This window comes from Bos indicus, chromosome 29, assembly GCF_029378745.1.
Source record: "Bos indicus isolate NIAB-ARS_2022 breed Sahiwal x Tharparkar chromosome 29, NIAB-ARS_B.indTharparkar_mat_pri_1.0, whole genome shotgun sequence".
Taxonomy (NCBI): Eukaryota; Metazoa; Chordata; class Mammalia; order Artiodactyla; family Bovidae; genus Bos; species Bos indicus.
Genome location: NC_091788.1, coordinates 754,656 through 781,777, shown reverse-complemented (window position 1 = coordinate 781,777; position 27,122 = coordinate 754,656). Strand labels below are relative to the sequence as shown.

General features: G+C 42.3%; 1 protein-coding gene across 1 annotated transcript in view; it reads left to right on the top strand.

Moving 5' to 3' along the window:
• Positions 1–27,122, top strand: part of HEPHL1 (hephaestin like 1) — a 91,038-nt gene extending 63,916 nt beyond the window's left edge. Inside the window, exons 12-20 of the mRNA XM_019955391.2 lie at positions 591–804; positions 6,968–7,107; positions 9,633–9,773; positions 18,173–18,279; positions 21,464–21,686; positions 22,977–23,116; positions 26,168–26,330; positions 26,768–26,833; positions 26,923–27,122. Coding sequence (XP_019810950.2) covers positions 591–804; positions 6,968–7,107; positions 9,633–9,773; positions 18,173–18,279; positions 21,464–21,686; positions 22,977–23,116; positions 26,168–26,330; positions 26,768–26,833; positions 26,923–27,122 — 1,394 coding nt within the window. The remainder of the gene's footprint in view (positions 1–590; positions 805–6,967; positions 7,108–9,632; positions 9,774–18,172; positions 18,280–21,463; positions 21,687–22,976; positions 23,117–26,167; positions 26,331–26,767; positions 26,834–26,922) is intronic.

The window sequence follows — 27,122 nt, the reverse complement described above, 5'->3', positions numbered from 1 at the left end:
GATAGGATGGTTGCTATTTCTTTTTCCTTTTCATCTGGCTTAATGTAGACCTACCACTGGAAATGAGACCCTCCTCTGCTCAAGGGCTTAATGAAAAAATACATTTATCTTTAAGAGTAATAGCTTATTTGTATATTGCACCTTATAGCTTATAAAACCTTTTAGGGCAAAAGCCATGACTTCAGAAGCCTGACCTAATTTGAACTTTGTCTAGACAGGTAATTAGTTCCTTTTAAACTGGGCTGGGAGAAGATACCTATCAATGATTTTTTTCCAGGAGTGACTATCCTCTAATAGGTGTGTACAATAGGGGAGACCCAGAGAAATAATTTCTTGGCAGCAACTTTACAGGTTTTTTCTTTATTTGTTTTTGGACATGACAGATGAATTTCAGATGGTATTTCCCCCCATACGTAAATATATTTACAAGTAATTTATTCCTCTTAGGGTCTGATTTTTAAATGCTATAGAAAGTTGATATCTTAAAAACCCACCCGACGGGTTATTTTTTAATAATTACGGAGGTTTGCTAGCAAATCAAAAGCAAGCGCTCGAGCATCGCTCTGAACGCCAAGCCATGTCTCTTCCAGGAATCTTCAGGGTCTTTTGCTCCACCCTGCACCACTTGGCAAGAGGCATGCATCAGATATATGAGGTCAGCAGCTGCGGCAACAAGGACCCTCCTGAGCAGCCCTATGGGATGATAAGAACCTTTTACATCGCCGCTGAAGAGGTAGAATGGGATTATGCCCCTAACAAAAACTGGGAGTTCGAAAAGCAGCACTTGGACGCAAGAGGGGAAAGGTACCACAGGCCGAGCCGCCGCCGTGTCTGGGGTGGGTTCGCACAAGTGCGTGGACGTTCGGCAAACGCGGAACCTAAAAGGGCCCCGGGTGCTGTCTGCCCAGTCCTGGCACACAGACATGTCACTCAGAAACACGAAAGCCTAGGGAAGTCGCCGTCCCCCTCCGAGGGAGTGGTCTGAAGCCAGTCTGGTCCTCGGGAGGCTGGCGGGCCACGCACGTGGGTCTGAGCGAGCGCGGGGCAGGTCAGCGCAGGGGCTCGCCTCCCGGGGACTCAGGGGATGCGGTGCAGAGAGAGGCAGGCCCGCTGCGCAGAGGTGGGGGAGGCCTGTAGATGGGCTGGGGGAAGGGGTCAGTACAGGGGCTCGCCTCCCGGGAACCCCGAGGGACGTGGTGCGGAGACGCAGGGCCTCTGCGCAGAGCTGGGGTGGGTGTGGCGCTGTAGATGGGCGGGGTGGGGGCCGCCGGCAGTCACTGGCCGCGGGGACACCCGAGGGGCGGGGGAGGTGGAGATTACCGGGCTGGGGCAGGAAGGGCAGGTCCCCTCGTTGGCCGGGTCCCCAGAGCTTCCATGAGGCTTGCCCTCCTGTGGAGGCGCTGCCCTTGCAGAGCACAGAGGAATCCGCGGGCTCGAGGACCTTGCGCACTGCTGAGCACGGGTGCCCTCCGGCCCGGCCTTCAGGGCTGAACTGTCTGGGGGGCAGGCCTGCAGGCCTCCTCCCCGGGGTTAGCGCCTTCTGCCTGGGTGGCACCGCCCCATGGTTCACTCAGTCACTGGCAGAAGTGGAGTTGAACACTGACCTTTTTGAAGGACAAATCCGTGTTCTCATCACCATGCCATGCTGACGTTCATGCCCTGTTCCTCTTTGATATTTATTATCACACTTCCCTTGCCCTCTCTTGCCCAGCCTTCATGCACCTTCTGTGGTTATGATCCCCACCAACTCCTCTACATCAGCTTTTAGGAATCATAGCCTGTTCTGTTTTTCTTACTCTGCCTGTTTTGAGGGTTCAGGCTCATGGAAAGAATATAATGGTGCCACCTTGTGGATAAATGAAGAAACAAAATCACTCAGTTGTAAAAGATTTGCCTCAAGGGTAGGATGCTTTAAAATTCATTCCAAGATTCACCAGGTTTCCCTGGTAGCTCAGCTGGTAAAGAACCCACCTGCAATGCAGGACACTCTGGTTCAATCCCTGGATTGGGAAGATCCGCTGGAGAAGGGGTAGGCTACCCACTCCAGTATTCTTGGGCTTCCCTGGTGGCTCAGACAGTAAAGAATACGCCTGCAATGTGAGACCTGGGTTTGATCCCTTGGTTGCGAACATCCCTTGGAAAGTGCTGCTGCTGCTAAGTCGCTTCAGTCGTGTCCAGCTCTGTGTGACCCCATAGACGGCAGCCCACCAGGCTCCTCTGTCCCTGGGATTCTCCAGGCAAGAACACTAGAGTGGGTTGCCATTTCCTTCTCCAGTGCACGCATGCATGCATGCTAAGTCGCTTCAGTCATGTCCGACTCTGTGCGACCCCATGGACAGCAGCCCTCCAGGCTCCTCTGTCCACAGGATTCTCCAGGCAAGAATACTGGAGTGGGTTGCCTGGATGGGTAGCCCTTCCCAGGGAGAAGGAAATGTCAACCCACTCCAGTATTTTTGCCTGGAGAATCCTGTGGACAGAGGAGCCTGGCAGGCTACGGTCTATGGGGTCACAAAGAGTTGGACATGACTGAGTGACTTTCACTTCACTTCACTTCAATTATTCACCAACACATTTTGTTAAACCAGACACGCCCCCTGCCAAAGTAGTGCTGCTTATACAAGTTAAAAATGGATAATTCAGTATAAAGTGAAATGAATACTAATTTGGTCTTTTCTAAAATAATTATTTCATTAACAGGCTGCTATCTCTGAAGACATTATTGTATAATAATTGTCATATGTACAGTCCTAGCCCATGAGTATGTAAGAAATATATCCTTCATTATTTTCTTGAAACTCAGTGTAATTTCTGTTTTCAGCCCCATCCATCCAGGCTGGCAGAAAGAGCTAGCTTTAATCTTCTGGGATTGTCTTTCAAGCTTCTTAGAGAGATAGAGGGCGGTGGGTGTGTCTGCACCCTGTCCCTGCCATTCTGGTCTTGCCCATAAATAAATGACAACAAAGTGAAATGAGAGCATTTTCACCTATTAAAAATATAACAGAAGAGCCACAACCGCAGTCTTCTAGATCAGCACTAATATAGTAGAGTGTATCCATACTTGGCTATAGAACACTTGAAATGTGGTAGTCCAAATTGAGATGAACCGTAAGTATAAAACATACATTGAATTTCATAGAATCGGTATGAACAAAAACATAAACTATATAACTAACAAATATCTTACAATTATCACATGATGAAATGATAAAATTTTGGTTGTGTTGGGTTAACTGAAATTGTTAAAATTGATTTCGCCTGTTTAAAAAGCAACAGCTCTTTATGCAGGACAGAGTTGCAGTGACAGGTTGTCCCAGTGGCAGTCTGTGGCACCCCCATAGATCAGAGCCCAGGAGCAAATGCCCTCCTACCCCAGTTACTATGCATCTGCCATCTGACCCGAGGCCATATCTTAGGACATCTCCAGGTTTCAAACCACCCCTCAGTATGGGTTTTCCCTGAAACATTTATTGTCCTGGTCAGCACAGACCCTCTGCCTCACCTTGGAACCTGGAAGTCTTTCCCTGTGGCTTCCTAAGAACATAGTGGGGAGAACTCAGGATCCCAGAAAGGCAACAAATGGGACTGTCAGCACAATGCCAGCATCTATGCAGTGGGAGGGAATTTGAAAACAAAGAGTAGGTTGCTACAGAGAATTCCCTCATAGCTCATCTGGTAAATAATCTGCCTGCAATGCAAGAGACCCCAGTTTGATCTCTGGGTGGGGAAGATCCCCTGGGGAAGGGAAAGGCTACCCACTCCAGTATTCTGGCCTGGAGAATTCCATGGACTGTATAGTCCATGGGGCCGCAAAGAGTTGGACCTGACTGAGCGACTTTCACTTCACTTCCTAGCACTCTTGAACTTGTAGACTGATGCACATGTAATTTAACTAACCTGGAATTTGAGGTAAGACTCAGCATCTATTGAGCACCACCTCTCGTAAGCCAGGCCTTTTGCTGAGCATTTCCCACTCCATCAGCTCTGGCCCAGCACTGTTACATGACCTCCCAGTGAGATGACGATAGAGTAAGCGCTCAGGTGGTTCTTAACAGGTGTCTGATGCTGACATAGCTTTATATGTCCCAACTCCTATGATCCTCACATCACTCCTGAGAGTTGGGTGAATTATTATCACCTCATTTTGCAGAGAAGGGAAGCTAGAAAACAGCACAGGTAGCTCAAGAGTCTGGGCTTGTCACCACCACACATGCTTCTAGGACTCCTGGAAAATAAAAGTAGAAGAAAATTTTCTTCCTTGGAAAGCACACAGTGCAGGGTAGAAGGTATATACATGCATTTGTAAAATACCTACTGTGTGCTTGGGACTGTGCAAAGTGCTGAGAAGGGCACACAAGGTCCTTTCCACACAGATTTCATGTTCCGGTGGGGGAAGACATTAGAGCAAACACGCTGAGTCGTACAGGCACTGTGGGAGAGGGAGAGGGTGGGTGGTCAGGGAAGGCTTCTGGGAGGAGGTGGTCTTTGAAGGGAGGGCCTGTTGAAGAGGTGAACAGCACAGGAAGGCAGCATGGGAAAGCCCTGCAGGTGTGGAGGGCCTGCAGGGTTCACGAGAGGGAGTGTGTAGAACTGCGTGAGCATAGAGCGTTTGGGTGGCGGTGATGGGAAACCAGGTTTGGGAGCTTGGCAGAGACAAATGGGGAAGTTTTGTTGTTGTTCAGCCACTAGGTCATGTCCGATTCATTTCGACCCCATGGACTGCAGCCCTCCAGGCTCCTCTGTCCTCCACTGTCTCCCAAAGTTTGCTCAAATTCTTGTCCATTGAGTCGGTGATGCTACCTAACCATCTCATCCTCTGCCGCCTCCTTCCTCTTTTGCTTTGTCTTTCCCAGCATCAGGGTCTTTTCCAATATGTCGGCTCTTCGCATCAGGGAAAGGGGTATGAAAGCTAAATCAAGGAGTCTGCCAGTGGGAAGCCATAAAAATCTTTTCGACAAGGACTGACGTATTCAAATGTGTAGTTTAGGATCTCTCTGCCTGTAGTGTAGAGAGGAGAGGGAAGGGAGGAGAATCGGGAGCAGAGAACATGGTTAGGAACAGTTTCAGTTAATACGGGTGAGTCAACAGATGAAGTCGGTGACTTAGGTTATAGTGTGGGGAGTTTGACCATGGGAAATGGAAGGATGTGAGACACAATATATTTTGGAGATGAAGTTGATAGATTTGTTTCTGTCTCTTGTAGTGATCTATGTTGTTACTAGATAAAATATAGAGTTGATCCTCATTATTTGCAGATTTCATATTTGCAAAATTGCCCACTTGCTGAAATTTATCTGTAACCCTCAAATCAATTCTTGTGGTGCTTTCATGGTCACTTGCAGATACGAATAGAACAGTGAAAAATTTGTGTCACCTGATGTTCACATTCCCAGCAGAGGTCAAACCAACAAGGCATCTCTCTGTTTCCTTGTTTTAGCTCTTCCAACTGTCCTTTTAGTCATCTATTTAGTGTCACTTTTTTCTTCTTTGTGCTTTTTGTTGGTGACTTAGCTGTTTAAAATGTCCCTCCCCACCCAGAGTAAGGCTGAAATGCTGTCTAGGATTCCCAAGCACGGAAGGTAGTGCTGTAATATACCTAACAGAGGAAAAACAGGTTTTAGATAAGCTTCATTCAGGCATGAGTCAGTGTATTATCGGTCATGAGTTCAGTGATTATGGATCAGTAATATATATCACATGATATGTCTTTAAACAGAAACACACATCTATCGAATTTATATATTGATCTGTTGATAAATATATTGTAACCAGAGATTCGAAGGAACTTAACCCTGTATTTCCCTTAGGAACAATGGTTCAGTATTTGGAGTGACTCTCCAAATACTGAATAGAGCACACTATTGTGAATAACAAGAATCAACTGTATTTATATTTGTATATAAGTATATGCAGAATATGGGGCTTCCCTGGTGGCCCAGTGGTAAAGAATCCGCCTGCAATTCAGGAGCCACAGGAAGCATGGGTTCGATCCCTGGGTTGGAAGATCCTCTGGAGGAGGGCATGGCAACCCACTCCAGTGTTCTTGCCTGGAGAATCCCATGGACAGAGGAGCCTGGTGAGTTACAGTCCATAGGGTCAAAAAGAGTCAGACCTAACTGAAGAGACTTTGCACACATGCATATGCGCAATACACAACCCACAGACTTTCTTGAGATCTTTACAGTGGAAAAACATAGCAGGGTACAGAACAACATATGAAATCTGAAGGAATGCAGGGTGGTGGGGTGTGCGCATGTGCATGGATGAACATTTGCGTGAGGCTGGTTGGTCCCAGGAAGCTAATGTAATCTCAAAGTGCCTTTGGGAGTCTCTGACTAAGTCTGGCACTATGCAGCACCCAGCAGGGTTTATTTGTTTTTTTTGTTTTAATTGAGACTAATTGCTTTACAATGTTGTGTTGGTTTCTGCCGCACAACATGAATCAGCTGTAAGTGTGCATATATCGCCTCCCTCTCAAGTCTCCCTCCCCACTCACCACTCTTTCCTCATCATTGGTCCCTCCAGGCTATCACAGAACATCAAATTGAACCCCCTGTGTTATAGAGCAGCCAGCTGGCTATCTATGCAGCAGCAGCTCTCTATTTGACACATGGTGGTGTGCATGTGTGTCAGTGACACTCTCTCAATTCGTCCTGCCCTCTCCTTCCCCCACTGCATCCACGAGTCTGTTCTCTGTGTCCCAGCAGGGCTCTAGAGCAGTGGTTCCCAAGAGTGGAAGGTAGGCTGATGCTGGACTGCCACATGTAAAGCCCCAGAGATGCTTTCAAATGCAGATTCCTGGCCCCACTTCCATAAAGTCTGATGTAAAGGGCCAGCTCCCCAGGGAGATCCTGATCATAGCCCGGTTTTGGAAGCACTGCTCCAGTGCCCGCACCTCCAAATCATGCAGAAGCACTCAAGGTTTTTCTACCCTCTAACGACTTTAATTCCTGTTGCTTCTGATTTGCAGACACGGAGATATATTCATGAACCACACTGAAAACTGGATCGGCTCTCAGTACAAGAAAGTGGTTTACAGGGAATACACCAATGGAGAATTTGTAGAGATCAAAGCTCGACCGCCACGAGAGGAGCATTTGGCACTCCTGGGTATGGCACAGATCACAGCTGTGCACTGCCAGCACACACACACACACACACACACACACACCCAGTTAGACATCTGCCCAAGAAGGAGTAGAAGCAACAGAGTAGCCTGACTGCATTCATCCAAGGGAGACAGCTTTCTGCTCTCTCATCATCAGGGAGCATGCTGCGTGCTCAGCTCGCACAAACAGTAGCATAAGAAGACCGGCAGATGACACACAAACAGGAATCCCTGTCATCCAGGCAGTCTAACCAGCACCTGCTGCCATGAAGGTCCTTGGCCACCCCTCTGCTGAGCCAGGAAACTTTCATATGAAACACCGATGCCTCAGAACAGCAGGCATAGTATTCACATAGCTTCTCCAAGGTCATCCATGGCCAGTGCCTTCACAACATACCATGAAAATCATTCTGACAAAAGAGAAATCTTTTACTCAAGAAGCAGTGCTTGGGTGAACAGCATGGATTCAGTTCCGGGGGCCCTGACTTCCTGGCCTTCTCAGAACTGACTCCATCTGTCTGACGCCCTGGGCTGCCCAAGAGATAGGATAAGCTCTTCTTGCTAACCTTCCCTACTTGTCGTCACCTGAGTGTCACCCCATCGTGAAGAAGAGATCTTAAAGCAGAGGGCTAATCTAGATGACTTTTCCGTTTTTAAATGTACAAGGCAACTTATATAAATACTAAGGCTTTAATATGTTTCTTATTATCAAAATAATGCACCACACGATTATTAGATTCATAAATTATTAACTGGCCCATCCATCTTCACCATCTGCTAATATCAGCTCCCAAGCTTGTTTTTCATACCAATGAGTCATCTCCCATGGGAACATTCCTTCTTTTGAGTCTCTAAGTCAGAGAACAGATCTCTGAAGAATGGGTGCTGATTCTGCAGAGGGGGCTGGGCTCAATTTGGTCTGCTCAGGAAAAGGAAAAAGACCAGTGACTACATCAGAGGCAAGCTCTGCACCACTTTAGTCAGGGGAGCAGAAGGCCCATCTGTTCGTTTGCTGCAGATCAGGGAGAGGCCTTAACCCCAGAAACTGCCAAGACCCCAGGATAGCACACTGGTCATCAATGCTTCACCCCTTCTCACCAAAACAGTAAAGCATGTGCAACTTAAGTGGTAATGAAAATATGTTGATTTTATTACATGTATGCACATGGCCCATCTGTAACTCTACCCCAAAACTACTTTTAAAAACATGCCTAAATTTTTCTTTTCTAGCTTTATCATTTAAAAAATACAGTGTGCTTTACAGACACTGTCTGATTCATACTAAATATTTGTTTTAAAGATAATAATAGTCCAACAAATTTCAGATTTATTTAGGCCTTTATCAGTACAGTCCAAGACTGGTTCCAGGAGATTGGTTCCGGGAACTTCACGGGCACCAAAATGCTCAAGTCTCTTGCAGTAAATGGCTTAATACTGTTGTCCCTCTATGTCTGCATCCATGAATACCGACAGCCAACTGCATTTCTCAGGAAAGCATTAAAACCACGGTTGAACCAGTGAACAGTGGATGTGCGTGGTCAGACTCAACTGTGAGTGTATTTCCCTGTGAACATAGTGTGCAGATACATTCCAAGAACCTCAGGGATCAGATCTGAGGTGCTTCCACTGGAAGTCTGTTTCCACCTCTCTCAAGTGATCCCTGTGTGAGTGATGCTCTGTCAGTGTGGCTGAGCAAACTGCATTTGTGCCTTGTTTTGGGGACCAACGGGCACCTGTGCTGGATGAGGGCATCCCACGGCAATGAGGGTAGACCTCTCCAGGGATGTGTGTGCCGATTTCCATTGGCACTCATGCTGGTTGCTTCTAACAGAAATGTGTACACACCACTTTCTGAAGAGTGCACGTCTCATGCAGGTATCCAAATACCGAGAAATAGCATTGGATATTTGGACATACATTAGTGAAATCACCATATTGATCATAAATCAATATGTTTATGTTTTAATTTTGTTGTCTTAGAAATTCCTTTTATACTCATTATTTCATTGCATCCTCACTATTATTTTATCTATTTACCAGATAATGAGCAATTTTAAGCTAACCAAAGGTTACACACAGGGGGATTACAATGGAAAGTCACCATGTGTTGTGGATATAGTTTTTCCTGAAGAGTACGTCTTAGCAGTAGTAAAAATTTAAGCATTTATTGAGTACTATGTCTCAATTTACTGAAATTAGCACTTTACATATGTTACTTTATCTAATCCTTACTGTAACCCTTTGAGAAAGGTAAGACCATGTTACAGATGAGGAATTTGACTCAGGTAGGTTACTTGACTTACTCAAAGCCTCTCTAATAAGTAAGAGAAGGAGGCAGGATTTGAAACCTGATTGATCCAACTGCAAAACATGACATGATATTTAATGCTAACCAATGTCACCTGCTAGAGGAAATACACTAATAACAAGGTAACCTTTGTTTATTTTGTCAAATACTACCCACATGTGAATTACACCAATGTTGAAAAGAGCAACGATAATGCACACAGACCTGTTTTGCCTTTAGGCCCGATGATTCACGCCGAGGTTGGGGACTCCATCCTGATCATATTTATGAACAAGGCCAGTCGGCCCTACTCCATCTCAGCCCAGGGTGTGGAGGACGTGGATAGTGGGAAGCGGCTCCAAGTGCCTGTCACAAAGCCAGGTAACTTACCCCAGAGGTCTGCTCCATGCTGATGAGTACTCCAGGCTCAACTTCTTTCTTGTCTGATCTCTGACAGGTCTTGGAAAGCTCATTGTAACATTATTACTCCATTACGTTCCATCCATTACCCTGATACGAAATTACTATTCAGCCAATGACTGTTTATGGAGTTTCTAGGGCTCAATTAGAGTCCTTAAAGGGTATTAAGACATAATAACAGCTAGTACATATTGAATGTTAACCTTGTGCCAGCTTTTAAATTTAGAAAAAAATTTAAAAACTTACTTATAATAACTCAGGGAGGTAGACACTAACATATTTCATTGAGCCTGATACCACTGATTATAATGGCCATCATTACTTTGTTATTAAAGAAAAAAAAAGTGCTGTCAGGACCTCCCTGGTGGTTGAGTGGTTAAGAATCTGCCTCCCAATGTGGGGGACCCGGTTCAATCCCTGACCACGGAGCTAAGACCCCACGTGTAACTAAGCCTGCAACTGCCACTACTGAGCCCTTGAGCTCTGGAGCCCACACACTGCAAGATCCTGTGTGTTGCAACTAAGACCCAAAGTGGCCAAATAAATAAATATATTTTTTAAATGCTGCCAATTAAACTTTAACATGCCACTGATGGAAAGATACATCTTGGCATCAGATATGCTAAATTGTGAAAATGCACATCCTGTTATTGATGAAATCTGGTGGTGTTACGTTCATTTAACAGGTGACTGAGGCAAAGAGGAGTAAAGAGGTCAACCAGGACAGACATTAGTAATGGTGGAGCCTGTTTGACCTCAGGACCTGAGCTCTTAACCATGCATTTCTCTCAAGATGCTTAAAATGAGTTTGGAAGAAAAAAAAAGACAAGATGAATCATTTCAGCAATAATACAGATTATACATGTTGAAATTCTAAGTGGTGAAGATTTTCAAGAATATATCTGAGAAGGTTGATAAAATTTCAGAGAAAGAAAATCCATGAAGACTCATTTAATTAGGAACAGTTAAGAAAAGCTTTATAAAAGAGATAGAACTCTAATCGTTTTTTTAATTGAAGTATATAGTTGATTTACAATGTTGTGCCAAACTCCAAAGTATAACATACTGACTCAGTTATACACATGATATCACTTACATGTGGAATCCAAAATATTGCACAAGGGAATCTATCTACAAAACAGAAACAGACTCATAGCATAGAGAACAGACTTGTGGTTGCCAAGGCACAGGGCGGGAGAGGGATGGACTGGGAGTCTGGGGTTAGTTCAGTTCAGCTGCTCAGTCATGTCTGACTCTTTGCGACCCCATGAACCATAGCACGCCAGGCCTCCCTGTCCATCACCAATTCCCGGAGTTTACCCAAACTCATGTCCATTGAGTCAGTGATGCCATCTAACCATCTCATCCTCTGTCGTCCCCTTCTCCTCCTGCCCTCAATCTTTCCCAACATCAGGGTCTTTTCAAATGAGTCAGCTCTTCGCATCAAGTGGCCAAAGTATTGGAGTTTCAGCTTCAGCATCAGTCCTTCCAATGAATATTCAGGACTGATTTCCTCTAGGATTGACTAGTTAGAACTCCTTGCAGTCCAAGGGACTCTCAAGAGTCTTCTCCAACACCACAGTTCAAAAGCGTCAATTCTCCAGTGTGCAGCTTTCTTTATGGTCTAACTCTCACATCCATATATGACTACTGGAAAAATCAGAGCTTTGACTAGATGGACCTTTGTAGGCAAAGTAATGTCAGCTTTTTAATATGGTGTCTAGGTTTCTCATGGCTTTTCTTACAAGGAGCAAGTGTCTTTTAATTTCATGGCTGAAATCACCTTCTGCAGTGATTTTGGAGGCCAAAAAAATAAAATCAGCCACTGTTTCCACTGTTTCTCCATCTATTTTCCATGAAGTGATGGGACCAGATGCCATGATCTTAGTTTTTTGAATGTTGAGCTTTAAGCCAACTTTTTCACTCTCCTCTTTCACTTTCATCAAGAGGCTCTTTCGTTCTTCTTCGCTTTCTGCCATAAGGGTGGTGTCTTCTGCATATCTGAGGTTATTGATATTTCTCCTGGCAATCTTGATTCCAGCTGTGCTTCATCCAGCCCAGTGTTTCTCATGATGTACTCTGCATAGAAGTTAAATAAGCAGAGTGATTATATACAGCTTTGATGTGTTTAAAAGATGCATTGAAAGGTGAGAAGATTTCATAATATAATGAGCTTCCATAAATTTTACACAGTTGAAATGTGGTTGTAATAAGTGTTAAGAGCCCCTGTTACAAAACTGATAGCAACCCCATAGGTATAATTATGGGGGAGTTATATTCCCTTGTACCTCTTATGACTACATAATAACACTATAATAATACTATCAGTTCAGTTGCTCAGTCACGTCCGATTCTTTGCGACCCCCTGGACTGCAGCATGCCAGGCTTCCCTGTCCATCACCAACTCCCGGAGCTTGCTCAAACTCATGTCCATCGAGTTGGTGATGCCATCTAACCATCTCATCCTCTGTCGTCCCCTTCTCCTCTTGCCCTCAATCTTTCCCTGCATCAAGGTCTTTTCCAATAAGTCAGTTCTTTGCATCAGGTGGCCAAAGTGTTGGAATTTCAGCTTCAGCATCAGTCCTTCCAATGAATATTCAGGACTGATTTCCTTTAGGATGGACTAGTTGGATCTCCTTGCAGTCCAGGGACTCTCAAGAGTCTTCTCCAACACCACAGTTCAAAAGCATCAGTTCTTCAGTGCTAAGCTTTCTTTATAGTCCAACTCTGACATCCATACATGACTACTGGAAAAACCATAGCTTTGGCTAGATGGACCTTTGTCGGCATAGTAATGTCACTGCTTTTTAAACGCTATCTAGTTTGGTCACTTTTTCTTCCAAGGAGCAAGTGTCTTTTAATTTCATGGCTGCATTCACCATCTGCAGTGATTTTGGAGCCCAAACAAATAAAGTCTTTAACTATTTCCATTGTTCCCCATCTATTTGCCATGAAGTGATGGGACCAGATGCCATGATCTTTGTTTTCTGAATGTTGAGTTTTAAGCCAACTTTTTCACTCTGCTCTTTCACTTTCATTAAGAGGCTCTTTAGTCCCTCTTCACTTTCTGTCATAGGGTGGTGTCATCTGCATATCTGAGGTTACTGATATTTCTCCTGGCAATCTTGATTCTAGCTTGTGCTTCACCCAGCCTGGAATTTTGCATGATATACTCTGCATATAAGTTAAATAAGCAGGGTGACAGTACACAGCCTTGATGTACTCCTTTCCTGATTTGGAACCAGTCTTGTTTCATGTCCTGTTCCAACTGTTGCTTCCTGACCTGCATACAGATTTCTCAGGAGGCAGGTAAGGTGGTCTGGTATTCCCATCTCTTTAAGAATTTCCCACAGTTTGGTGTGATCCACACAGTCAAAGGCTTTGGCAGAGTCAATAAAGCAGAAGTAGATGTTTTTCTGGAACTCTCTTGCTTTTTTGATGATCCAACGGATGTTGGCAATTTGATCTCTGGTTCCTCTGCCTTTTCTAAATCCAGCTTGAACTTCTGGAAGTTCTCAGTTCATGTACTGTTGAAGCCTGGCTTAGAGAATTTTGAGCATTACTTTGCTAGTGTGTGAGATGAGTACAATTGTGTTGTAGTTTGAGCATTCTTTGGCATTGCCTTTCCTTGGGATTGGAATGAAAACTGATCTTTTCCAGAAATGGTGTGGACCTAAGAGAAGCAGAAGATATTAAGAAGAGGTGGCAAGAATACACAGAAGAACAGAACAACTATAACAATGCTATAGCAATTTCAATAAAGATCATTAAATCAAAAATTTAAAGATGTAAAAAATAAGAAAAGAAAACAATATAATGAATCAAAAAGTTAGCAAGGTACCTGTTCAAGGATGGGGTTGTGGGAAGGAAAATCTTTACTGGTTACTATTCCAATTTCTGCCACTTCCTATTCCCAGTATCAAAAGCTGCTTCAACCTGCTTCAAGAAACTTTTCATGCACATCTGAATGTCTGTATACAGAGAAACAAGTAAATTTGGAATCTTTTTATAGTGGACCATTGTGTAGCCATAAAATGACATTTAAGAAAGATTTAACGAACAAGTTTTAATGAAAAAAAAGTTTTAAATTACATGGTAAAGACTTGTTAAGCAACATACAAGTATATAAGACAGACTAGAAGGGAAATAAGCCAAAATGTTAATAATGGTTTTATCTTCATGGTGGTATTTTAAACAGCAACGTGATCATCTTTTCTACTTCACATGTTTTGTACTTTCTTCTTCCCTTCTTGCTTCGATGAAGAGGGAAATGGTTTAAAATGGATAAAAAAAAACTATTAAATATATTTATTTTTGATGGTTGAAGCAGCTTCAGAGGGAGGAAGAAAGATGCCTATCAGGCCTGAGGGTTGAGGGGGCTCTGGTAGGGCTTTGGGAAAGCTGGCGTGACCCCTCCTGGTGGATGTACCCTCTTGGTGAAGACTGACAAGGGACACAGCTCCACTTCTCTAGGCTGACTGGACTCCTAAGAGTCCTAGGTAGGAAGGCTGTCAGAGTAGGAAGAAAAATTATTATAGATTGTGGCAATGGAGCATTTTTTCTTTTTTAAATTAGAGCCAGAGGTATTCAGTCCCCACAGGAGTCTCAAATAAGTCTGAAAGTTTTGGGAGAACCCAAAGATTGGGGGTAGGAGCAAGAGACTAACTTAGTTCAGGCAAGTTGGATAAGAAAGTTTAATCAGGGCATGCATGTGATGAAGAGTGCAAGTTAGCATTTTAAGAAAAGTAAGCTCCCTCAGGACTCTGTCATCTTGGATTGGATTGCCCTTATCTCCTGCAAGAACTCCAAAATTGCAACTCACTTCTGAATAACCATTGACAGGAGAATGTTGGATCCAACCAAAAAAGGATACCCATTTTTTTTAGGTATCCTTTTTTAAAGGATACCTTTTTTTAAAGGTATCCAATAAAAGACAGAAATGGTATGGACCTAACAGAAGCAGAAGATATTAACAAGAGGTGGCAAGAATACACAAAAGAACTATACAAAAAAGATCTTTATGACCCAGATGACCATGATGGTGTGATCACTCACCTAGAGCCCGACATCATGGAATGCAAAGTCAAGTGGGCCTTAGGAAGCGTCACTACAAACAAAGCTAGCGGAGGTGATGGAATTCAAGTGCTGCACTCAGTATGCCAGCAAATTTGGAAAACTCAGCAGTGGCCACAAGACTGGAAAAGGTCAGTTTTCATTCCAATCCCAAAGAATGTTCAAACTGCCACGCAATTGCACTCATCTCACACACTAGGAAAGTAATGCTCAAAATTCTCCAAGCCAGGCTTCAGCAATATGTGAACCATGAACTTCCAGATGTTCAAGCTGGATTTAGAAAAGGCAGAGGAACTGGAGATCAAATTGCCAACATCTGTTGGGTTATAGAAGAAGCAAGAGAATTCAAAAAACCATCTGCTTCTGTTCTATTGACTATGCTAAAGCCTTTGACTGTGCGGCTCACACCAAACTATGGAAAATTCTTAAAGAGATGGGAATACCAGACCACCTTACCTGCCTCCTGAGAAATCTATATTCAGGTTAAGAAACAACAGTTAGAACTGAACATGGAACACCTGACTGGCTCCAAATTGATAAAGGTATATGCCAAGGCTGTGTATTGTCGCCCTGACTATTTAACTTATATGCAGAGTGTATCATGCAAAATGCTGGGCTGGATGAAGCACAAGCTGGAATCAAGATTGCCAGGAGAAATATCAACAACTTCAGATATGCAGATGACACCACCCTTATGGCAGAAAGTGAAGAGGAACTAAAGAGCCTCTGGATGAAAGTGAAAGAAGAGAGTGAAAAAGTTGGCTTAAAACTCAACATTCAGAAAATGAAGATCATGGCATCTGGTCCCATCATTTCATGGTAAATAGATGGGGAACAATGGAAATAGTGAAAAACTTTATTTGTTTGTGCTCTAGAATCACTGTAGATGGTGACTGCAGCCATGAAATTAAAAGATACTTGCTCTTTGGAAGAAAAACCATGACCAAATTAGACAGCACATTAAAAAGCAGAGACATTACTCTGCCGACAAAGGTCCATCTAGTCAAAGCTATGGTTTTTCCAGTAGTCATGTATGGATGTGAGCATTGGATCATTAAGAAACCTGAGTGCTGAACAATTGATGCTTTTGAACTGTGGTGTCGGAGAAGACTCTTGAGAGTCCCCTGGACTGCAAGGAGATCCAACCAGTCCATCCTAAAGGAAATCAGTCCTGAATATTCATTGGAAGGACTGATGCTGAAGCTGAAACTCCAATACTTTGGCCACTTGATGCGAAGAGCTGACTCATTTGAAAAGACCCTGATGCTGGGAAAGATTGAAGGCGGGAGGAGAAGGAGATGACGGAGGATGAGATGGTTGGATGGCATCACCGACTAGATGGACATGAGTTTGAGTAAACTCATGGAGTTGGTGATAGACAGGGAGGCCTGGCTTGCTGCAGTCCATGGTTCACAAAGAGTTGGACACAATTGAACTGAAGCGCCCTCAGATTTCCCCTCTCCTTCTTCTCCCCTTCCTCCATTTTCTTCATCTTCTTTTCATTATATCACTCAACAAACATTTACTGAGCATCCTCTTTTTGTTGAGAACTTGGCTTCCAGGTGGGTGGACAATGGATTGTTTCAACTTTAATAACCCCGCACCAATAGTCACTTGCATTTAGCTGTTTATCTTGTGATTACCAAGGCATGGGGTAAATCATGGAAACTAGACCTAAGATGATATTGCTAAACCAACTGCTTCATGAACAAATACAGACCAAAGTTTCATGCAAGTCTTTTGTTTTGCTTTGTGACTCAGATTCAGCTGTAAATTGTTTGTCCTTATAGGGTGAGGATGGGACTCAGATAGTTCAAAAGGAGATAATTTAAATGAGCCTTTTACAGTGTGATTATCTTGATAACTCATGAGTAATATATGGTTCCTCTGCAAGGCTCTGGGCCAGTCGCAGGGGATTCACAGATATGGGGCCTGACCAGAGGGAGTGCACGCATTTGTTGCTAGTATACATACAAACTAACTCTTGCACGGTGGCTCAGATGGTAAAGAATCTGCCTGAAACATGGGAGACTTAGGTTCAATCCCTGGGTTGGAAAGATCCCCTGGAGAAGGGCATGACAATCTACTTTGGTGTTTTTGCCTGGAGAATTCCATGGACAAAGGAGCCTGGTGGACTACAGTCCATGGGTTGCAAAGAGTCAGACATGACTGAGCAACTAACATTTAGGGCTTTCCCAGGTGGCACTAGCAGTAAAGAACCTGCCTGCCAATGTGGGAGACATAAGAGACATGGATTTGATCCCAGGGTCAGGAAGATCCCTTGGAGGAGGGCATGGCAACCCACTCCAGTATTCTTGCCTGGAGAATTCCCATGGACAGAGAAACCTAGTGGGCTATAGTCCATTGGGTTGCACAGAGTTGGACACAACTGAAGCGACTTAGCATGCGCACATATATACAAATTAACAATTATTGACTGACCTCAATGTGAGGCACTTTCCTAGATATTTTATTTCATTTAATCCTCACAACAGTTTGAAAACTGGGTTGACTAATCCACTTTACAAATAAGGAAACTAAAGTTCTGTGAAGGTTAAGTAGCTTGTCAAAAGCTAAGTGAAATCCAGGCATTGGTCTGGAGTGGGTAGCCATTCCTTTTTCCAGGGCATCTTTCCTATCCAGGGACCAAACCCAGGTCTCCTGATTTGCAGGCAGATTCATTACCATCTGAGCTACCAGGGAAGCTGTCACTTTTCAAAGGTCAGTCAGGTAAGGTAGCTTATCAAAGGTTGAGTGGAAACAAGTCATTAGGGTTGAGATTTGAAACTAGGCCTCTCTGAGTCTCTCTGGTTCCAGCTAGATCTCACTTGCCTGCAGATTAGAATTGCCTGAGAAGCTTAAGGAATATATTTGTACACCAATAATATATTGCAGATATTCTAATTTCATTGGTTTGGGATGAGGTCTGAGCAGTGAGGGTTTACAAAGCTCCCTGGTGGCTCCACAGGAAGCCAAGGCTGAGGCCCACGGCAACTCTAGTGTGCTCAAGCATAACTCTTGGGAAGGAGATACAAAATTTGAGGAGAAAAACCATCAAACTAGGATGGAAGGCTGTAATATAGGCTGAAATGAAAATCTGTCATGGTGAACCTGCAAAAAGTCAAGGTATGAGTTTAACAGGAATATTTCTATTGAATGGGTAATTCTCCCCAGCAGTAACTTTAATCAAAATATACAAAGAATCTGTTTGTATTTCTTCAGGTAAATTGTCTGGAACAGAGATCACATAATTAATTTTTTTTTCTATTTCTTCTTATTTGTTTCAGGAGAAATAAAAACCTACAGATGGAATGTCCCTAAAAGGTCCGGTCCAGGGCCATCTGACCCAAATTGTATTCCATGGCTTTACTATTCAACAGTAAACTTTGTGAAGGTAAGGTGGAAAGAGCCGCCAAAATGCTCAAAGTGATATGGTTTTCAGTTGACTGTTCAAGTTATCACAATTACAGTGGGTATATATGAAGAGGTATATTGGTTTTAAGCAGGGGTCTCAAACTATGGCCATGCCCATTTGTTTGCATTATTGATAATGAAGTTGAGTATCTGTGATGGAAATGGTATGATTCACAAAGTAAAAAATTCTTGCTTTGTGAAGTGAAGTGAAGTGAAAGTTGCTCAGTCGTGTCTGACTCTTTGCGACCCCATGGACTATGCAGTCTATGGAATTCTCCAGGCCAGAAACTGGAGTGGTTAGCCTTTCCCTTCTCCAGGGGATCGTCTCAACCCAGATCTCCCTCATTGCAGGTGATTTCTTTACCATCTGAGTCACAAAGGGAGCCACTTGCTATATGGCACTTTACAAAAACAAAGTTTGCTGCCCCTTGATCTAAAGTGTAGGGGAAAAAAATGAGATCTCAAATTACTAAATTTAGAACTTATAAGGAAGTTTGAAGCAAGAGAAGATATGTAAATTAGATAAACAAAAAATAAATATATATTTTAATTTTTAACATGGTTTATGATGTTACCCAGTTTTAAAATCCTTACCAGTACCATCAGGGCTCAGGAAAGAAAACACACTCCATAAAAACTTAGTAACTGAAATCACAAACTATTTGAATGATAAATAGGCTAACTTTACTTAGAAATTAAAGGCAAGGATTCAATATTGAACTTGAGTCAGATATGTATGTATAAAACATCTAGTCTTGAATTATGCATCATAATTGAAGTCCAAACTAAGGTCATATCTGATATAATTAGTGTCTTTGTACTGGAAAGCACAAGAGTTCAGGGGAAACATACCAGACACTTGAAAAAAACAACAAAAACCAAAGTAGAATCATGGGAAGTCCACTTTTTTTGCTGATTGCTTTGTTCATCCCAACAAATATTTATTGAGTCGTTGTGATGTGCAAATGACCTCACCAAGTACTATGAGGGTTGAAAATATTCTTGTCTTGAAGGAATTTATCATCTTTGGGGGAAATAATACATGTGTACATCCATAATTATATCACAATTCTGAATCTGGTGACTTTTATAGGACATGTTCGATCCCTGGTCTGAGAGATAATATCCCACAGGCTGCAGGGTGGGGCCAAAAAACAAAACGATCTTACACTAGAAGGATGGTGGATAGAATGAAGAGAAAGTCACAGAACAGACTCTGTGAAGGGGAAAAAAATGTAAGATTTGATAGCAAATGAGATGGGATGACCCCTGGCAGAGGAAATGGCGAGCCACTCCAGCATTCTTGCCTGGAAAATTCCATGGACAGAGGAGCCTGGTGGCTACAGTCCATAGGGCTGCAAAGAGTCCAGCATCATTTAGCAACTGAGTACACACACACGCACAACGTGGGACAAAGTGAGGAAAATGAGGAATTAAACACTGATAATCAAGTTTTCTGACTTAAGTGACAGGGAATATCATAGTGCTACTAACAGAAATAGAGAATTCAGGAGAAGGAAATGGTTTGAGGGAAATACTAAAATTCACCTTAGAAAGGCTTATGAGCAGATTGAATTATTGCAGGAGGCATCCAGCTGGAATATTTAAATAGGCAGATGGAAATGTGGGAGTTCAAAAGAAAGCTCAGGGCTGAATAACTCAATATGAAAATCATTCATGGGCTCATATCAATTTTTTGCTGATTGCTTTGTGCATCCCAACAAATATTTATTGAGCCATTGTGATGTGCAAATGACCTCACCAAGTACTATGAGGGCTGAAAATATTCTTGTCTTGAAGGAATTTATCATCTTTGGGGGATAGAAAATGGAATATAAGCATTTGTATATAGTTATAAATACAATCCCACTTGAGTATCACCTCACACTGGACAGAATGGCCATCATTAAAAAGTCTACAAATAATAAATGCTGGAGAGGGTGTGGAGAAAAGGAAACCCTCCTACATTGTTGGTGGGAATGTGAATTGGTACAGCCACTTTGGAGAATAGGATGGAGGTTTCTTAGAAAACTAAAAACAGAGTTAGCATATGATCCAGCAATCTTATTTCTGGGCATATAACCCAGAGAAAACCATAATTCAAAAAGATATGTGCAATGTTCATAGCAGCACTATTTACAATAAACAAAACAGGGAAGCAACCTAAACGTCCAGTGACAGATGATGGGTAAAGAACATGTTGTGTGTATATATATACACACACATACACACTCAATGTCTGAATATTACTCAGCCATTAAAAAATGAAATAAAACCATTTGGAGCAAAATAGATGGAACTAGAGATGATTACACTAAGTCAGTCAGACAAAGACAAATATTGTATGAAATCACTTATGTGTGGAATCTAAAAAAATGATACAAATGAACTTACTTACCAAACAGAAATATGCTTACAGACATAGAAAAAAATTTATGGTTACCAAAGAAGAAAACAAGGGGTGGGGGATAAATTAGGAGTTTGGGATTAATAGATACACACAGCATACAAAATTGGAGAAGGAATTGGCAACCCACTCCAGTATTCTTGTCTGGAAAATCCCATGGATACAGGAGGCTGGTGGACTACAGTCCGTGGGGTCACAGAGTCAGACACGACTGAGCACACACCACCACCACATACAAAATAGATAAACAACAAGGACTTACTGTATACAGGGAACTATATTCAATATCTTGTAGTAACTGATAATGGGAAAGAATCTGTAAAGTAATACATATACATATATATATACGCATAACTGAATCACTTTGTTGTACATCTGAAACTAATACAACATTGTAAATCCACTATACTTCAATAAAAAAATATAGTCTCACTTGAAAAACACACAGGAAAATAGAAATAAGCATTCATTTATTCAACAAATATTTATTGCACACCTTCTATGTAGTAGACAGCCCAGCTCTGGAGACTCAACAGTGAGTAAAGAACGCAGCCTCAGCCCTCATAAAGCTCACTCTCAGCAAATTTTTAGAAATAATCTTAAATTTTAGCGAAGATCGCCCTGATTCTTCAGGGTTTCTTAGTACTTATTTCATGGTCAATTGTCTTTTAGTCTTTTTGCGATGACTCTTACAAGCAACTAATCTGTGTTATTAAATTATTTAAAGCTTTTCTAATTCAGTTTATTTTTCTTTCAGGATACATACAGTGGTTTGGTGGGTCCTCTGATTACATGCAGAGAAGGAGTGTTGAATGAAAAGGGAAGAAGAAGCGACGTTGATTATGAATTTGCTCTCTTGTTTTTGGTATTTAATGAGAATGAATCCTGGTATCTGGATGACAATATTAAGAAGTATCTTAATAAAGATCCACGAGATTTTAAGCCCTCTGATGATTTTGAGGAGAGCAACAAAATGCATGGTATATCAGAGGTTTAAAAAGGAGACCCTTGTTGAGATAAGTCCATAGAAATCTGTGGAAGGTCCCAGCCTCCTTCTCTGAGCCCTTCTCCATTCCCATGGGCACCTTGACAGAACAAAGTCCTCCAAAGCTTTCCTTCAGAGGGAACCAGCCAAACCACTGACTGGCTGCCAGCAAGGTCCAGTGAGGTTCCGGACCATCTGTTTAGGCAGCTGTGTCTCTGAATGCTGGGATCCCTAAACTATAAGACTGTAAAGTAATTCCTAGGAAATGAATGATCACTTATTGGTATATTTGTATAAGAATACAGGATAACCTGTACTTGATCAAATTTAAGGGCCTGGTTTAACTGTCTCTGGAACATGAAACACTATCACCAAATTTCTGTTTTAATGTGTCTGTTATGTAATTCTTTGAAATTTAAGGTACTTCTTGTTTTTTAAGTGGAAGTAATGTGTTTTAATTGACATATCTACACTCTATCACCAAGATCTACTTTTGACCAACAGTGTGCAAAAAGATAGGTCCTACCCAAGATAAGAAAGCTAGTTAATTGCTAACATTGATTAGAATATAGCAACCTGATTTCTGATTCAGCTACTCTCTCCCCTACAATTTTGCCTCCCTCTATGCAAAGTTTCTTAGGCTCTCTCCTTTTAGTGAATGTAACTCATTTGGTTGTGTCATGACACACAGAATAAAAAGTTTGTAGAAAACAGAGGAATGAAATCCCTATCTACCATGTCAGCCTAGCTTGAGCTTGCTTTAGTCATTGTTAGGTCATGGGCTCAGGCCTGTGGGAACCTTTCCTTCTCTTGGAGATTGAGCCAAGTTTAGCAACTTGCCCCAAGCTAGTTCTCAGAAAATGAAATATTAATTGAACCTTTTAATTGGTTCAATTTTGATTTATATAAACTTGATTCTCCATGCTTGTGTTCACTCAGCTGTAGAATGGTGTAAATCTGGTGACCCCACACATGAGTCTGTAATCCACTCTATAAAAAGAATATTTCAAATAAACAACCAACCAACCAACATGTACTGCTACCCAAGAGAGAGCTTTTAAAAACAAACCTCTATTTCTCTTTTCTGGCTCTCTTTTATAAAGATTTCTTACTACTCTGAATTTTGGGTCTAAAATGGTGGGGACATTGGTAAGTGTGAGTGGGATGGTTACATGTTTATCAGGCAAATGAAAATGTTGGTGACATAAAGATCTTCTTGAATTGTTTCTAAAACCAGATTAAGTAATCATCACTAACAAGAGGCTGTTTTCTTTTACCTTCTTAGCTATTAATGGGAAGATTTATGGGAACCTTCATGGACTCGTCATGAATGAAGACACAATGACCAACTGGTACCTGTTAGGAGTAGGAGATGAAGTGGACATACACACCATTCATTATCATGCTGAGAGCTTTCTTTTCAAGGTTCGTGTAAGAGAAATGCTTTGGGGAAGACATTGAATTAACAGATTCAATATATTTCCATCGTGAAATTAGAGTTATTTGACAATAAGGCCTTCACAAGCCACAAGGGGTGGTAGTGAATGCTAGAGAATGGAACAGAGAAATATGATTATGTCCTTCCCCTGACAAATATTTCTTAATATGTATTTTTTTGTGCTTTAAAAAGAAAAAAAACTCTCTGAGCTTCAAATGAGAGTTTTGTTATCAGTTGCTGCTGCTGCTGCTGCTGCTGCTAAGTCGCTTCATTCGTGTCTGACTCTGTGCGACCCCATAGATGGCAGCCCACATTGGGATAATTCCAACCACTCTGGAGTATGCTATTAATATCGCAAATGAAGGCATCCATAGTATTTTGTCCCTTTTCCTTTTTTTCTTTTCTTTTTCCTCTCCTGTTTCTTCTCTATGTGCTTCACCAACAGAATAGCTCTCTCTAGTAAATGAGATATTTCAAGCTTTGTCTTGGGTCCGAAATGTTACCTTGACTTTTGCCCTAGTGGACTGGGCTCTACCACGTATGGCTTCCTGCCTTTCAAGCATCAAGCTGTGCTATCTGACTGGTGAATCACCTGTGGAGCAGTTTAAGAAACAGATTGCCAGGCTCCACTCCAGACCTGATGAATCAGAATCCCTGGGATAAGGTCCAAATGTCTGTCATCTCAAGTGCTGTGCAGTCTACAAGGAAGTAGATAGAAATGAATAATCATGTCTAATCTGCAAGGAAAACTTGCACTGCTCCTTTTCCAGTCACACAGAAATAAATAGTAACTAATGAAACATTTAATATCCTCTCCCCTCAGTATATTTATTCAACACAGTTTAAGATAGAAAGTACTAACCTAACAGTGATTATATTAAGTTTCATATATTAAATGTCTATGATGCTTTTCAGAATTTGGCTGTTTTAATCCACATTTAAAAATTATATTAAAATATATAAAATTTATAAAAACAAAATTATTTTATATACATATAAAATTATTATATACCTAAATATTTCCAACTAAGGTATAATTTACACTGAGTATAATGCACCCTGGGGCTTCCCTGGTGCCTCAGCAGTAAAGAACCCAGCTGCCAACGCAGGAGACATGGGTTTGACCCCTGGGTGGGGAAGATACCCTGGAGAAAGAAATGGTAACCCTCAACAATATTCTTGCCTGGGAAATCCCATGGACAGAGGAGCCTAGCTGGCTACAGTCAATGGCGTTGCAAAGAGCTGAACATAACTTAGTGACTAAATGACAACAACAAAATTCACTCTGTTTAGCATACACTTCTGTTGTGATAAGCACATACAGTGGTGTAACTAACCCTAATCAAAATATAGAACACCTCCATCAACCCCTAAAATGTCCCCTTTGCACCTTCTAGAGTCAGCTCCTTTCCCATGTTTAACCCCTGGCAACCACTGATTTGTTTTTGTCTCTATAATTTTGCCTTTTCTGAAGTGTCTTATAAATTAAATCATACAGCCTATAGCATTATTAATCTGGCTTGTTTAATTTTGTATTGGCATTTAAAGTGCATCCACCACATTGTATAAGCAGTGTGTTCCATCCCATTGTTGAACAGTATTCCATTGTATGAATGTATTGCAGTTTGTTTATTTGTTCCCCTATTGAGGGACATTTGGGTTGTTTCCAGTTTGGGGTTATTAAAAATAAAGTCATTATAAACATTTGTGAACGTGGTTTCATGTGAACATAAGTTTTTCCTTTCCCTTGAGAAAATACCTAGGGGGTAGATTGCTAGTTGTTATTGTTAAGTTGCTAAGTTGTATTTCAGTCTTTGCAACCCTGTGGACTGTATCCTGCAAGACTCCTCTGTCCATGGAATTCTCCAGGCAAGAATACTTGAGTGGGTTGCCATTTCTTTCTCCAGGGGATCTTCCTGACCCAGGGATCGAACTCACATCTCCTGGGTTGGCCGGTGGATTCTTTACCACTGAGCCACCAGGCCAGGTGGTACATATATGATTAACTTCAATAAAACTTCCAAACTATGTTCCAGAGAGACAGTACACTTTTCTCTCCTATCAGACATGTATGAGGGTACCACTTTTCCACATCCACATGAACACTGGCTATCTTTCATTCTTATTGTTTCTTAGCCAGCCATTTAAGCATTGGGTTGACCACAAAGTTCGTTCACATTTTTCAATACGATCTTATGAAACCTGAATGAACTTTTTGGCTAACCCAATATATATATTGGTATCTCATTGTTTTTCATTTGCATTTTCCTAATGGCTAATGATATTGAGTATCTTTTCATATGCTTTTCTATCATCTGCCATCTGTAAATCTCCAAAGTTGTAGAATTCATGGATAGTTGTTCATAACATTCCTTTACTATCCTTTTTAATGTCTATAAAGTCTTAGTGATAGACCTCCTTTCATTTCTGATATTTGTAATCTGTGGGTTTTTTTTTTTCCTCTGTCAGTTTGTCTAGAGTTTTGCTGCATAACAAATTCACCCTAAGATGTAGTGCCCTAAAGCAACACACTCTTATTATCTCACAATCTCTCTGGGTTAGGCTGGAAAGAGTTTAGCTCATTGATTCTGATTCAGCATCTCTTGTGAGGGTGCAATCAAGATGACAACTGGAGTTACAGTCATTAGGTTTGACAGCAGCTGGAGGATCCATTTCCAAGCTCACTCACAGGACTATGGGCCAGAGGCTTCAGTTCTTTACCATGACATGGGAGCTGGCTTCCCTAGAGTGAGCGATCCAGTGGGAGAGAAAGGGAAGCAGAATGCCATTTGCTTCTGCCATATGCTGGTGGCTTCAAGGACCAACCGTCAGATAGTAGTGTGAGAGGGGACTACCAAGGTACTGAGTACCAGGAGACAGGGATCACTGGGGACCAGCACAGGTTGGTTTCCATACAGTTCATCAATGTTACTGATTTGTTCAAAGAACCAGCTTTTGGTTTCTTTATCTTTATTATGTTTCTATTCTTCATTTAATTGATTTCTGCTCTTATCTTTATTATTTCCTTCTACCTGCAGATAGGTAAATCTTACCGAGAAGATGTACATGACCTCTTTCCCGGGACATTCCAAACCATTGAACTGTTTGCAGATCACCCAGGGACGTGGTTGTTACATTGTCATGTGTCTGACCATATTCATGCTGGCATGGAGACAACCTACACAGTCCTTCGAAACATAGGTACTGTTTTCTGTCTGTAATGCCAGCTGATAGTACCAGGCTTCCTGCAGACTTTGAAAATAGGAAGCATGAGGGCCTCCAAGGAGCTCAGAGTCAAGTAAGAGAGACAGACCTGTAACTGTAGTAGACTATGGTATATGCCAAGATAAAGTGCAGGGTACAGGGTTCAGTGACAGCAGCAGGGGGCAATGATTAACAGGCTGGGGAACATGAACCCAGGTTCCACGGGTGGATATCTTAATAGGTGAGCAGAAGTTTGCAGGGTGGATGGGGTATGCTGGCACGAAATAGGCACAGTGACTATCCAATAAAGGCTTACAGATACTGATAGGATCAAGTCTTTGTTGGTGAAATGACTTAACTCTGGAAACAACTCAGGTAGTGAAAAGAATCTGCTTCTATTGTTTATAAACCATCACATTGTCTTCTTTGTCCAGACAACAGGATTCCATACTCCACCAAGTCTCCTTCTGGAGGTGCATCCGGATCCGCGCCCTCTAACGGTAACGATGCCCGCCCCGACCCTGTAGTCAATGGTCGGGATTCACTCCGCAGGGAAAGTGCCCTGACAGCTCGCGTTTCTTTTGCACAGAACCCGGCGAGGAGCAGCTCTACTTCTTTGGCCAGAGTCTGGATCCCAGAGGAGCACGAGCAGCCTTGGTCATTCTCTTCGTCCTCGGCCTCCTCCTTCTGGTCCTCTCGGTGGTCCTCTCGCTCAAGCTGTGCTCCGCGAGGCCGCGGGCGGCGTACCAGGAGGTCCAGTCCTGCGCGCTCCCCACCGACGCCCTGTGA